This window comes from Primulina tabacum, chromosome 18, assembly GCF_025594145.1.
Source record: "Primulina tabacum isolate GXHZ01 chromosome 18, ASM2559414v2, whole genome shotgun sequence".
Classification (NCBI taxonomy): Eukaryota; Viridiplantae; Streptophyta; class Magnoliopsida; order Lamiales; family Gesneriaceae; genus Primulina; species Primulina tabacum.
This window is the reverse complement of record NC_134567.1, coordinates 7,524,808-7,539,899: the sequence shown is the minus strand read 5'-3', so window position 1 is coordinate 7,539,899 and position 15,092 is coordinate 7,524,808. Positions and strand designations below refer to the sequence as shown.

Below are 15,092 nucleotides of genomic sequence, written 5' to 3'. Positions count from 1 at the left end.
ATCCTCGTGAACTTTCACACAAGAGTTAAACACATGCAATAATATGGATTGAATGATGCACAAAGAAAGGTTTAAAAACATGTCTTTGTCTTTAAAATGCTCGAAATACGTATACTGAAGCAGCGGAACGTTGATGACGAATGAAAGACGATTTCTGCTCTTTTTTCTCGTCAAAACCCCACCGAAAAGCCACTTTGGGATGCAAGGGAGACGGGTGATCGTTGTTGGAAGAAAAAAACGATGAAAAAAAATCAAAGAACGAATGAGAAAAAAATTCAAAACTTCCTTGGCTTGCAAAGATGAATCGGGAGTTGTTCCTTCAATTTGAACTCACGTAACTTTATGTGTGTTTAAGTGTGTGTGTAGGTGTTTAAGTGTGTGTGTTTAGGGTTAGTTATTTTAAAAAACAAAAAGACTTCTTAATTACATAATTAATGAGCTTAATCAACCTTAGTTTTTAATTAATAAATTAGGTCAATTAAGATAATAAAATTAATAAGCCTCAAATTAAAAGATTTAAAGATAAATTTCCAAAAGTCCCTTATGAAATACATAATTTTCTTGCTCCCACTAATTCATTTAAAATTGACTTAAAAAATGCAATAATTCTTAAATTATTTAAAATAAATATGTTATTAACTAAAAATAAAAATTTAGCTTTTAAATCATTAACACATTAATCATCCCTGGTCTTTCGTCCCCGACCAACCATCGATATTCGCCTGAAAATCTTTAAATTATGAAACCAAGAAAAATTACACAATTAATCATTTAGTCACTCAAAATATATCATTCATGCATCCAAAATCATTTAATTAAAATATTTTAGCAATTTAATAATTTTCATGCATTCTGTCTACGTGTACTGATTTTCGGGTGTTACAACCATTCATAGTGAACGAATCTAGAATAGTGTACCATGGGAAGATATCGCATTCCTATAGGAATCTAGCAAAAGGTCCTTGGCCTTATTCGCCTTAATCGTCATATCTACCATAGTATTCACCATCACGATCAGATCTAATGCTTATAATATTTAAACCAAGTTGATTTTCAACTTCAGCTTTATAACTGTAACGTCCAAAAGCCGACCTATGTAAACCACATGCGTACAAATGAATTAAATTACATAATTGTTTTATTTAATTGATTTTAAATGCCTACATGATGCATATTATATGATTAAGAGTCTAATTACATGATTTCATTAGAATTGTAGATTTTACCCTGAATATTCGATAATAGGCTAGGGAAAGGAGACCGTGGATGACCAAGACAAAATAAATATTTTTAAGGCTTCTTAATATGATTGAAAATGATTAAAATTTTCTACAAATGATAGAGTTCAAATTATTTTATGAGACGAGCTTGATTTTATCTAGAAATCCGGTTTTGGGAAAACGATGAACTTTTAAAATATCAAATGCATTTTTTTTGGAATCTAATTTTTATAAACTTTTATTTTTCAATTAAATAGGGATGTTATTGGATCTAATTTACCTAGGATGAGTAGGCCCAATTACCACTAAACTTGTAAGTCCAAAACACAAGCACATTATCGTGCAAATTAAAAACTATAAATAGAACCCTAGGTCTTCTAGCACACATACCATCCGAAATTTACACACACCACACACACATATTTTAGAAATTTCCAAGGGAAAGAAAACTAGGAGTCTTCGCTGCCCGTTCGATCTTCTTCGTGCCCCACGCCTACCACGCATATCCAAGCGTTCTAAAACGCAAAGGCACGTTTCTAAAATCCCTTGATGCATCATTCAATCCATAGTATGCATGCTTTGTTTATTTTTGCATGAAAAATTTTGGAGTTCAAATTGCTTAACGTTTTGACGATTATTTTTAAAGTTTTGAAAGTGTTTACGTATATGTGAACGTGTTATGATTTCCAACGAGTACACTGCTAATAGACGATGTTTAATGAGTAGAACATGGACAAATTAAGGTTGAAATGGGGGCTGGAGTCGAGCTTGGCTAGGGGTGGAAGAATCCTAGGGTTCCTAGGGTTTTCAGTCGAGAAATGCTACGAGAATCGGAGGAACTCGCGTGCGGCTTGGTCAGGGGCGTGCTAGGACGTGGTTCAGAGTGCGGAAAGAGTCCTAGCAAGGCTAGGACGTGAGGGCTGCCGAAGGGAAGAGTCCACAACCGCATGGACTCTTCCCATACGCACATAGGTTCATCTCGGAGGTGAGGGTTCGTGGCTTGGTTATGGTGGTCTAGGATGGTCCAGTAGGGTTTATGGAGGATGGCCTGCGGTCAGGTATCGGGATGGTGCAGCAGGGTTCATGGTGGCTCGGTTTGATGGAGGGCCGCGACTTTAGAAGAATAAGGGAATAGGTGCGTGCTTGTGGACTGGAGCTTGGGCTGGTTCATGTTGGGTCCATGAGGGGCTGTGAAGGGTCTGGTCCTTGATGGCTCGGTGGTGGCTCGCGGGATTTGAGCAGTGGCTCAATATGGTTAGGCTAGGGTTCGGTCTAAGCTAGGAAAAATAAAACGGGTTCGAACCATGGTACATGGGGTCGATTCATGGTTCACAAGGGTAATTTAGGTATAAAAATTTCATGATAAAATTTTGAGATTAAAATATTAAAGTTTGAATTAATTCGACAATTAAAAACTTTACGAACTAATAAATAGAAAATTAAATCAAAAGCCTCAAATTAAGCTAAATAAAAATATTAAAAATTTAATTTAAGATTAAATAATTAATTGGGATGGTCTTGAGTCAATGAAAGTAAGAAAAAGTCAAAATCTAGAAATTTTACATCAAGGGGCAAAACAGTCATTTAACACTTGGGTAGTACGAAAAGAGTTGACAGCATCCCGAAGGGTCATAACGCATGTTAAATGATATATTATGATGATTTTGATGAAAATATAATATTTTATGATTTATGGTAAACCTGTGCAATTTTACTGTTAAAATACTATTTTTGGAAAGTCGTGATATTTTATAAATTAAAAGGAAAAGAAAAATGTTTTGAAGGATGTGAAAATTGACTGTAACAAAGAGGATATGATATATGATTTTTGGCAATATCGTAAGGGAAAAGGCCTAAGAGGGTGCCCGTTTACGGGAAAAAGCCCCAGAGAGAGCTCGACGATCATATTTCCATTTTTACGTCGATGCCTAGTTCCCGTCCCCATGCGCAATGGTGATCTAAGACTGATCAGTCGACCAGAGGATAAAAGACTAGTCACTTTCAAGGATCAAACTTCACCTAAAATGATAAATGATTGAAAGCTTTACGATTTACGTTTTTATGATTTATGATTTAATTATGATAAAAATATTATTTTGAATAAAAGTATGATTTTAATGCATGTGCTTGTATATGTATTATTTGTTACTCCTGTTTAGAACGTGCTGAGTAATTAGACTCATTAGGTTTGAATGTTGTAGGTGATGGTGATATTGAGGGAGGCGCTGACGCTTGAGTGGATCGAGTCCGGCAGTACACTCTCGAAGGACATTTATTTCTGCATTAGCTTCAGATTTAAAAGTTTTAAAAGATTTTGTTAATGATTTTATTTGAAACTTTTTATGCTTTATTCTGAGGTTAGTTGATATTAGTAAAATGTCGGCGTAGGATTTTTTCGGGTAATTGACGATATAGGGATTTTTATGTATTTGAGATTTTAATGTTAAATTAATTCTTGGGATTTTGGAAATGTTCAATTATTTTAAATTAGTGATTTTCGAAATAAATGATATAAAAAAAAATTAGTAGAAATTTAAAGTTAAAAAATAGAGGATGTTTCAATAATTTTTGAACACATCCAATGAATGAGATAAATAAAACTATATCTTGAAAAATTGTCTGTTAACATTATAAAATACTGTTGATCATTCCAAGAAGCCGAATGAATGGTCCACAAATATTAGTATATATAAGTTCTAGGACAGCCGAACTCCTGTTGGCTTCAAATTTCCTTTGGTTGGTTTGTTTTCTCTTTATACAATTAACACAATTATTAACATATGTGTAATCTAAAGATTCAAAAATTTCATCTAACACAAGTATTCTTATTTTCTTTTCAGAGATATGAACCAATCTCTTGTGCCATAACGCAACTGAATTCTCACTGATTAATTTACTTTTAGTGTCTCTACTTGTGTGCAAGGATTAATTAAATCAAGCAATAACATCCGAAGAATAAAGATTACCGAACAAACCAATTTTGAATCACTAAACAAACTGAATATTCCATTTTCAAATGAACATAACCGAATTTGTCCAATGCACAAATAAAAATCAAATTCCTTTTAAAAGACGATAGAACCAATGTTTCAAAAAGATCAAAATATATGTCCGTCTTTAACAATAATCTAAATTTCCCTATTGTCTCAACTTCAACTTTGTTACCTCACCAACATAGATGAATATTTCAGCATCACTTGGTTTTCGACAATCCAAACAACCTTGCATAGACACACTGATGTGAGTTGTTGCACCGGAGTCTATCCACCACATGTGTCTAGGCACTGAAGTTAAATTAACATCAAAACAACCATATTAAGAAGTATACCTTTTTTTAGCACGCAAAGCGTGATAATTTGTCCAATATTGCTTCTTTATATGCCCATCATTGCCATAGAAGAAACAATCAACACTTTAAGAATAACTAGGATTCTTCTGTTGTTTCTTCGGAGGCTGTGTATCTGCAGCTTCCTTATCCTTTCTTTCCTTTATCCTTCAAGTTAAAGGCATAATGAACTCTTTACGTCTTGTCTTGCTTCAACCTCTATTCTTTCTGAACACAGTACGAGATGAGATCATTCAAAGACCAAGTTTCTTTCTGACAGTTATAGCTCACCTTAAACTGATTTAACTATGGAAGAAGAGATATCAAAACTAAATGCACCAGCAAATCCTCCGAGAGGTCAAGCTTCAATGCTTTCAACCTTTAAGCAAAATGAGACATCTCCATTATGTATTCCCTTATGTTGACTTTACCCTTGTACCTCATTCAAACGAGGCTTGCCAAAAGTATTCCAATTTCAAAGTTTTCACTTTTAGCAAAGCTCTTTTGTCTGAAAGAATGCCTTAGCCGTAGTAATGTCATTAGGCATTGTGCCCCTAATATTTCTAGAATGGTCTTCTTCATGATCATCATACACATGCGATTCAACCTCTCCCACCTTTCAAACTTCCTCTTTTCATCAGATGTACTCTTATTAGTAATGACATGATGAGAGTCAACCATTATCGCAAGGTCCAAATTCATGACTCCGAGAAATATCAGTAAATTCTCTTGCCTTGATTTAAAGTTCGAGCATTTTAACATTGGAATAAAATTTATTTTGGAATGAATAATTGTAGGAGTCAATACTGAATAGAGAGAGAACAAAAAAAACAAATATGCATGCACAACAAAATATCCATATAAAATAATCAATAAATTCAAAAAATGTAAACCACAAAAAAGGATACCAAAGACTCTATTAATGTTTTATCTTTAGATAAAAGACTAACTTGTAAGTTATATAATGACACATTAGTAAAACACCGATAGTAAACATCATCTCAAATAACAACCTTCATTTGACAAATTTATTATTCATATGAAAAATCGAACAACTATCACATGTTTACCACCATAAGAACATATGTAATTATATTAAATATTGAACTTCTTTTGGGCCGAACAATATCCATAGAGATTACATATACCAAAATTTTGTGTATTTCAAAAAAAAATATCCATAAAAAATGTCATTTCGACGATATTTTATTTCAATAAATATATTTTAAAATACATATAACATTGTCATTATTTTGAATAATTGAAAATTTAACTTTAAATGGATAACCTGAACCGTGAAATTTTTTTCGAAAAATTCCGAGCAGGCCATGGCACGCAATGGGAGCCACCGCGCACTCGCGCTTACCCGGACAGACTGTGGAGTGCAGTCGTGCCCAATATGGGCATCCCTATGCGCTCGGCACTGTCCCAATACCTGAAAAATTGTATCTACGCGAATTGCCGCCTTTTCAGCACTGTAGAAACTGTGTGGCGCTGTAGTTTTGAATTTTTGAAGATTTCTTTTTAAAAAACTGAACTGTAATTTGAAACTATCAACCCGAATCCATGAAATTTTTTTTCAATAAAAATATTTTCCAGGTCTAAAGTCATATCAATATATTTTCAAATAAAATTTTCTTTTCCAGATCTGGATCCAAAAATATCCAAAATTTTAAACAAATTTCAATGATTCAAGTATGAGTAGCTCTGATACCACTTGTCGGAGAAAATCCACATAAACAACATAATTCATTATGTTAAATCATTAAGAATTTGATTGAAAGCTTAAGCGAAAGTTTACCTGATACCATAATCTCGAATTCTTTATAACGTGTTTTGATCTTCCAGATCTACACGTTCTTTTTCTTGAGAGAATCCTTTAGTTTTCTATTCTGAACTATTTTCTTAATGTAGGAGAGAATAGAGAAAAGTTATTGCGCGTGATATGGTGACAATGACCCATATATAGATAATGTCTATCATTATCTTCTGATATTTCTGTTTTAGCTCATCATAAAAGCAGAAATTGCACTTTCTTCTCTACACATTAAAAGCTCATAACATATTAGATTTATTAAAGTCCAATTGCCAACACTTTAATTGGACACTTTAATTTTGGACTTAACTTAATAGACAACTCACAACGTATAATTATTGACATATAAGTTAATATAAATAAAATTGATCCAACACCTGCCATTAGAGCTTGGGAATCGTGGATCAAGATCTTTTCTCTTGTGATCGTGGTTAATAAAAGTCTTTTTGTGTTCATAATTTTCTTCGTGTTTGGTCAATTCAATTACACACAAATTCTTCCTTATTTTTCGATATCAAAGTTGTTTCCATAACAACTATGATGCAAACTTAACTCGAACAATATTATGCCTTGGGAAACAAAAAAACGAAAAAAAAATAAAAAAAAAAAGTCTCATCCCTTCAAAATCATCGGCACCAATCTCCAATTATAATTTCCCTTCATATTTACAACCACGGTAACCTGAGATATGACACAAAAATGTCATTAAACAACATTTTCAGGAAATAAATCCCACACAATGCACCGATATCAAGATTTAAGAAACTCTACATACTTGGGTCAATATTAGTGATTGCACCAGTCTGAACAAAATCACAATCAAATGCATCCCTTCCCATGGCCTGATAGTACTTGTTCATGGCGTAGGATGCATGGTCCCGGACCGTATTTGGGTAAAAGCACGGCCCGTCTTCTTGAATCGGGCTGCAGTCGAAGCCCAAACCACACACATAATCAAGATTCATCTGCAATCTATTATCACTTACATCATGTTTGGGTAGACACCAATGTTTTTTTTGGGGCCTCCGTTTCTTACCCGGTGGGACAGTTTCGGTTGCCTGCCAGACCCAAATATTTAACAAAAACCTATCAAGAATATGCATAAGAAGATCAACAGACATGAACTAGTACTAGTATACTGTTGAATTTTGTTGGCTGTATCAGCTACCATCGGTTTCAGAATTCCTATGTCGTAAACTGGTGTGAAGTTCGGTTCGAACAAACCAAAGTTCCTCTCACACGTCGGGCCGGGCTTCAAATCTTCATTAAAAAGTGCAAAAATGTATGTCTCGAATGTTCTGTTTCGCATGAGGGGTGTCCCAACGCCTGATCTCACATGTTGCATCAGTTTCCTATTGTACTCTGCTGCACTTTCTACATCAACCCCGACTTGCCCCGTATCCCCTCTTGATGGCCACCCTGTTTCAGCTATAACGATATCGATATCGATGAATCCCAAACGTTTTATAGCCGAAAAAACAGCATCTAGCTGACCATCCAGCATGTTACCGTAAGTAAGCTCGGTGTATTCATCGAACACCCCAAGGTTCGGCCTAAAAAGAGCATAATCTAATGTACTTTCGGAACATCCAAAGAATGGATATGGATTGATCATGAAGGGTGAGTCGGTGGCTTTCAAGAATAAGAGAAGTGGCTTTAGGATATAAGTGTCGTAGCCCCGCCTAAACGTCCCCGATGAAGGAGGAGTCGAGTTGGACAGTATGCCTAATGAATGCGGGGTCGAAATCTTGATCTTTTGATTCAGTGACTCTCTAACTAAGGCATTATGAAGACCATGCATTGCAGGGACAAGATTTGCTATCAGAAGCTTATTTGCGGTGGAAAGTACTTCATTTCCAACGAGAACCCTGGCGATGTTTGTAGCATTTATGTGCGGCAAAATGTTGGTTTTCACCCATTTTTGAGCGTAATCCAACTTTGTCAGCTGTGGGAATTCATCATTCGGAATGGTTACCGTAATGACTATATCGGTACCCGCGAATGCTTTAAGCATTTCCGAGTCGGAATCGAACAGCCTGACATGGCTTATAATAGTGGATTCTTGTAAAAAATGCGCTACTTGTCGCGGTGGAGGGAGGTCATTCGCCACCGTGCCAAAGTTCACGCCAATAGGACCCCTCCACACCTGCAAGAGAAGGGAAACTAATCTTTTAGTTATACGTCCAAAGATCGAGCAAGATTCTTGCGGGGGGGGGGCGGCGCACTTACCTGAGGTGCGAATCGATACAAATAGAGAGAGTGCTAGGCCTGAAGAGTTCGAAGAGAGAAGGGATCAAGATTTTTCGCTCCATTGTCATCATTGTGTGGAAAGCGATGGTTGCGTGAGTTGAAGTAATCAGGCATGTCAAAAGAAGAGATGCTTTTCTTTGTCTTGAGGAGTTTCTTTTGGAGAAAGAGTGTATTGAGCAAAAGAATAAGGGCTTGGTTTCTTGCTTTAGGTACTAATTGGATGTTTATTATACATACAAATATCCCAATTCGAGTACATTAATGTTCCGACTTTGCGACACTTTTACGAAAATACCTTATTCATTTAGATAAGATACACACACACATATATATTATATATATATATATATATATATATATATGTGAGTTTGAATGGTGAATTTACTTGATTAACTTTTTACTCATCATTACTTCATTAATGTTTTACTTAGTTATACTTTCACTCACCATTACTTCATTAATGTTTTATTATTTATTTATTTAGGTGAGATGTGAGTTTGAATTGTTAATTCACTAATGTTTTATTTATTTATTTAGGTAATATATGAGTTTGAATTGTTAATTTACTTAGTTACCATTTCACTCACCATTACCCCATTAATGTTTTATTTATTTATTTATGCGACTTTTCAATTTTCTGATCTAAAGATTGATATTGAAAATAAAAATAACTTTATTTCATTATTTTAGTTGAATGGACGACAAATATTACAAACACATTAATATGATACTTTATTTTATTTTTATTTTCACAAATTGTTATATTTAATTAATGTCTTAGTACACATATCAAACTTCAGAAAATGTCATTCTTTATGATAAACCATGTAGATTATATATGCTCTTTTGCAAAAAAAATTATATTTTATTTTACGTATAATTTGAAGTAGTTTGATTTATTTCAACTAGACAGAGAAATTAATGATAAATTAAAAAGAACTGAAAATTACTTTCTATTTTTGTATTAAATTTATTAGATAATCCTTATACCTTTTTAACAAAGATAATTTTTTTAATAAATCTGAATTATAGTATAATTTATTTTAATTCATTAGAAATTAATTTTTTAAGTATGATATTTTTTAACTATGTATTACTTATTATTTTATTTATATATGTGTTTTACTACACATATTTATTTGATTGATATTATTTAAAAAATATATTTACCATAAAATATTAATCATCAATATTAATTTACAAATGATCCATTCTGATATAAAATTAACTCTCTATAATATGTATTCTAAAAAAAACAGAGAAAGTTATACACAATCCGCAAGGAGTTAAAAGTTAGCAGATCTATATACCTATAAATATATGAGTTTGATTTGTGAATTTTCTTAGTTACACTTTTACACACCATTACTTAATTAATGTTTCATTTAATTATTTTGGTGAATTTTTAATTTTCTGATTTAAGAGTGGAAATGGAAAATGAGAATAACTTTATTTCATTATTTAGTTGAATTGACAAAAAATATTACAAATACATTAGTACGATACTTTTTTATATTTTTAATTTAATAAATTATGATATTAATTAATGTCTCAATATATATCTCAAGTTTACACTTTTCTACAAGTGTTATAAAAATTATGCGAGAGAATGTCATTTTTCTTATGGTGTTTTTCCAATTAAAATGGATATTGAGAGCATGCAGATTCTATATGCTCTTTTGCAAATTTTTCTAATATTGTATTTGCAATATAATTTGATTATTTTGAGTTATTTCAACTTTATTCATAGAAAAAAAAATTAATGAGAAATTAAAAAGAATGAAAATTACTTTATATTTTTGTATTATTTATGAGATAATCTTTATAATTTTTTTAATTAAGATAATCCTTATAATAAATATGAATTATAGTGCTAATTTATTATCATTTTTTAGAAATTAAATTTTTTATATATGATATTTTTAAATTGAATGTTACGTATATGTGTTTTACTACACATATTTATTTGATTGATATTATTTTAAAATTTTATTTAACATGAAATTATTAATCATCAATATTAATTTTCAAATGATGTATTATGATATAAATTAACTATGTATAATATATATTTCAAAAAAAGAGAAAGTTAAACAAAATTCGCAAGGAGTTAAAAGTTAGCAAAAACAAAATTGATATTTAACTTAATAACAAGCTTATGGGTTTTATTTTAACATCATTATGATAATTTAGTTAATTAAGAGAATTTTATTTGATAATCGCTATAAGCACTTCATTTAAAAATATTGTGATTTTGGTTTTAGCAATATTCATTATTCTATTAATTTTATTATTATTGTTTTCCATTATGAATAATATTTGGATGAAAAATATCTTTGTTAATTTGATAGAGCTATCATTATGTTATAATCACACGAATTGAAAAATGTTATATAAATAAATGAATATATTTGATTTATCAGTTATCATGTATTTTTATTTGTTGTGTTTTTATATATTTAGATTAATAAATATTTATAAACAAGATGTTATTCAAATCGATTTTATAAATTATCTAAATCCTTATTTTTATTATTAGTCACCTACGTGCGATACGTGATCATTCCTAATATATATATATATATATATATATGGTTGGTCTTTAATTTATGAAACACAAAATGTTAGTTTTTTTTCTCTCTCTCAATTACTTTGTGGGCACAACAGTTGCACACCACCTATAGCTTCTTTATAGGCTAAATAAGTGACTAATTTGCCGAAAGAAGGGAATCACAAATGGATTAAGATCTTCAATTTATTTTGTGGATTTTATAACTCCAATTTATCTTGATGGTCATGCAGTGACAGAAAATAAGTTATTGATTTTGTAAATTTATTTTATTATTGAATAAATCTTATATTTAAAGTTTCTTGAACAAGCGTTATTCATTGATTAATATGTTCAGTGAAAATGGCTTTAAAATATTGTGTGATTGATTATTTATTTGATTATGTAATTTTCATGATTATTAATATTTTTTAAAAAAAAATTCTTAAATTTTTTATTATTGAAAGAGAAAATTATGTTTTTGATCTAATAATTTATAATATTTTCAATTTAAATTATTTTTCCCCAAAATTGAAATCTTCCACCGTAAAATGCCTAGCTGACGACTGGAATGCTGAGTTCTAATTTGAATGGGGGGTTTTGATTTTTGGTGAATTTTTCAAACTCCACATTGGAAAATAATATAATAGAAAAAAAATAAAACTAAATCCGCATCACTTTTAAAAATAAATCACAAACATATTTCAAAAAAAAAATCTTTAGAAAAAGAGTACGACAATTTTTTTGAACATCAAATATCAAACCATATCTTTCTCCAAATCGCGAAGCATTTCTAAGCCATTAACCAAAACCTCCAAAACCTCTGAATCTAGTTTTCTCACAGAAGTTGGAAGATCACATCGGTTCCTGAATTAATTCGAAATAGGAAGATGTCTTCAACATCCGAAACTTGTTTCATGTTCTGTAAGTGTGCGAAACGAGCAATATTGCGAAATTCTTGGACAAATGATAACCCTAATAGGAGGTTTCATAGCTGCACAGATTGGAAGGTGTTTTTTTTTTTTTTTTTTGACAGAAAGATACTGTAAATGTTCATTTAAGCATGTATGCATACTATATGTGCATCGTAAGTTCAACAATAAAAGTAGAGTGATATAATACATCCTTGTTTCGTCACTGTAAGAACTTAATGCTGGTGTATAATTCCGGACTTTGGACCATGTCATGAGTTGTAGTTTAGACGACACTCCAATATCTTGTATTGGATTACCATGATCCACAGTATAAGAAAACTCTCAAGAGTCAATAACAAGTCGATGGACATAGGTGGCCGACGAAGAACTAAGTTGGTAATGAACGTTTATAGATTTTCCTATGCCTAACAGATAAGAGTATGCTAATCCATTTCAGATGCTTGAATCTGACTTCGTAAATCAGGTTTTGAAATAAAAAAGAGTAGAGAGTTCAGCATACATGGTTCAGTTTAAATAGAAGAGAGAATATTGGACAAGCAGCATCAATGGTTCTCCAAGGTTACAAAAACTGAAAGGCATGAGCGTTGAGAAGACGCACAAACCCTCCAACAAATACAACTCGTTTTCATCTACTTAAACGCGATTAAAGGGTGGGAAAGCAAAAGAAAGAAACACAAGCCAATGTGACGAGATTAGCTATCGGCATCCCAAGTTGGCTCTTCCTTCATTGTTAATAGTCTTATTCAGACACAGTTTCTTAAGATCAATATAACCTATGATGGTGTTCTCAAAGTCGACATCTTGAAGTCGTGCATCATCAAACGTGGATCCTGACAGGACAGTATTGTTAAACACAGCTCCTTCAAGATTTGCCTTCCCAAAATTCACTCGGTCCAAAACAGCATTGGAAAAATTTGTACCTACGACCAAAACTCGTTACAATTTTGAAAGTTATATGTGCATAACTAGTTGGGATTGATCAAAGGCTGGTGCTATCATTCTCAAGTTGAAAATAGGATCCAAGAAAATCCAAGTAGATCCTTCAAATTGATTGAACGATAACATTAAAGCTATGAATACTAAGTTTTTCAGAGATTTGTCTCCTTTAATGGAAGTTGAGCATGATTTACCATCAATAGGCAGGAAAAAATGAAGTTTTACCCTTAAAACTAGCTCCAACAGCATAAGCCTTAGACATGATCACTTCAGTCATGTCTGCACCATCAAACTTGGCATCTGACATGAGTGCCGCAGCCAAAGACTTCCCCTTGAGGTTGGACTTCTCATTCGTGTAATCACAAAACCGAAGATCGAGTGGTTTATCATAAACTCCATTTGCTTGACCAATCGTATTACCTACGAATGCTCGCTCACACCTATTTGGCTCTGCTGACAATGGGGGAAGCCTCTGCAGTTCAAACCCAAGCAAAACATCAAATCTAACTGATAATAATGATTAAACTCAAATCATCATGTTATTTGTATTTGTCTTGAAAAATATACAAAAAAAAAATTCAGGACAAAAGGGTTCTCCAATCTTAGCCTGTTCATTAGCAATTAAAACTGCTTCTATTCTCAGGGAGAATTAATCTATTTTGGCTATTGAAAATTTTGAATTCACAATTCCACCCTGAGTTTTCTTAAAGCCTTCTCACAAATTAATTTAGTGAAAAACCAACTAAAACACAAAATTATCATCATAGGAAAAAGAAAGATCAAGAAACGCAAAAGGGTTCTTGAATCTTAACCTGACCAGCAGCAATTACGGGAGAAACAGCAGTGATAGCCCAAACAGCAAGCATCCCACAAGCTACATTTCTAAATTCCTTAAACTGGGATAAGCTTTCTACTGATTTGGATCCATCCGTCATGGCTGCATATTGTCGCACGAATCAAAACCCATAAACAGTTTCAAACAAGAATTTCACGTACAGAATCAAGTAAATTTGACAAGTTCTGTAGCTGAAAAAAATTCAAGGATGCAGCTTACAGGAACATTTGACTGTGAACTTCAAATTCAGGTCCTCGGGAGTGGAAGTAGCGTATCTGTGTTTTCTTGAACTTTTTCCAAAAGAGAGAGCTCTTTGTGGAAGAGGACTGGAGAAGGTTGCCATGTTTTCTTGGTTGGTATCAGTTTTCTTTTGGAGTCATTGGTTACTTATCCATTTCATTAGCCTTTGTCAAGCATGTCAATTGCCAAATCTGATGTATTTGTACATAGAACTTATAATTTTCCACTATAAAAAGATTATATATACTTTTTTACGAAATAAATAAGATTATATTTTAAATATATATTGAAATATAATCAAGAATTTATCCAATGAGTGGCCAGTTGAGAATTCAAACAATGGTTTAAAATGAAGAAAATTATAAGATTCGGGTCTTTCGTAATTTTTATGTAAAAAATAGGCTTCAAAGTTAAAGTTCAAGTCATTCTCAATATCCTCTCACTTTTATCCCGAGCTACTATTGGATCTCGTTTTTTCTCGTGCCCAAATACAGCGGAAGTTTGTTAAAATTTAATTTTATTTTGACAATCAAAATATTTTGACACTCGTATGATTTGGATTGAATAAACATACATAGGATGTTTGAACTTTTACCTTAGTTAATTTTCACTTGGCACCAACTACGCCAGTATAAGTGAACGTAGCTTTTGTTGTAAATCCTACGTACGTTCTTCAAATCTCCTTTCTTCAATCTTCAAATAAGGTCTACGACTGAATTAGTTGTTCCTCTTCCAACTTGCACTAGAAAGTATAGAATGATTTTACGTAGAGATTGACATGATGTTGTCGAAAACAAGGAGAGTGGGAAGAGGTGGCTTTTTCGAAAAATCCCTTGGCTTAGAGGCTAGGGTTTCGAAAATTGAGAATGAATTATTGTGTTTAACCCTAAGCCTAATACACATATAAGCTTATGGCCTATTAATTAACTTAAATACTTAATGGGCTTAATCAATTAATTATTTTAGTCCAACTAGTTTAATTTATTA

General features: G+C 32.3%; 2 protein-coding genes across 2 annotated transcripts; both read right to left on the bottom strand.

Annotated features, from left to right (window-relative positions):
• Nucleotides 1-6,876: 6,876 nt before the first annotated feature.
• LOC142533191 (glucan endo-1,3-beta-glucosidase) lies at nt 6,877-8,672 on the bottom strand. Its single transcript, XM_075639870.1, has 4 exons — nt 8,591-8,672; nt 7,530-8,507; nt 7,137-7,419; nt 6,877-7,042 (listed from the first exon to the last, which is right to left on the bottom strand). Exons 2-4 carry the CDS (start codon nt 8,373-8,375, stop codon nt 7,008-7,010), a joined length of 1,164 nt encoding a protein of 387 aa, XP_075495985.1. The 5' UTR covers nt 8,376-8,507; nt 8,591-8,672; the 3' UTR covers nt 6,877-7,007.
• Nucleotides 8,673-12,531: 3,859 nt separating this feature from the next.
• On the bottom strand, nt 12,532-14,292 carry LOC142533660 (thylakoid lumenal 17.4 kDa protein, chloroplastic). Its single transcript, XM_075640502.1, has 4 exons — nt 14,085-14,292; nt 13,843-13,967; nt 13,256-13,502; nt 12,532-13,014 (listed from the first exon to the last, which is right to left on the bottom strand). Exons 1-4 carry the CDS (start codon nt 14,206-14,208, stop codon nt 12,791-12,793), a joined length of 720 nt encoding a protein of 239 aa, XP_075496617.1. The 5' UTR covers nt 14,209-14,292; the 3' UTR covers nt 12,532-12,790.
• Nucleotides 14,293-15,092: the final 800 nt, after the last annotated feature.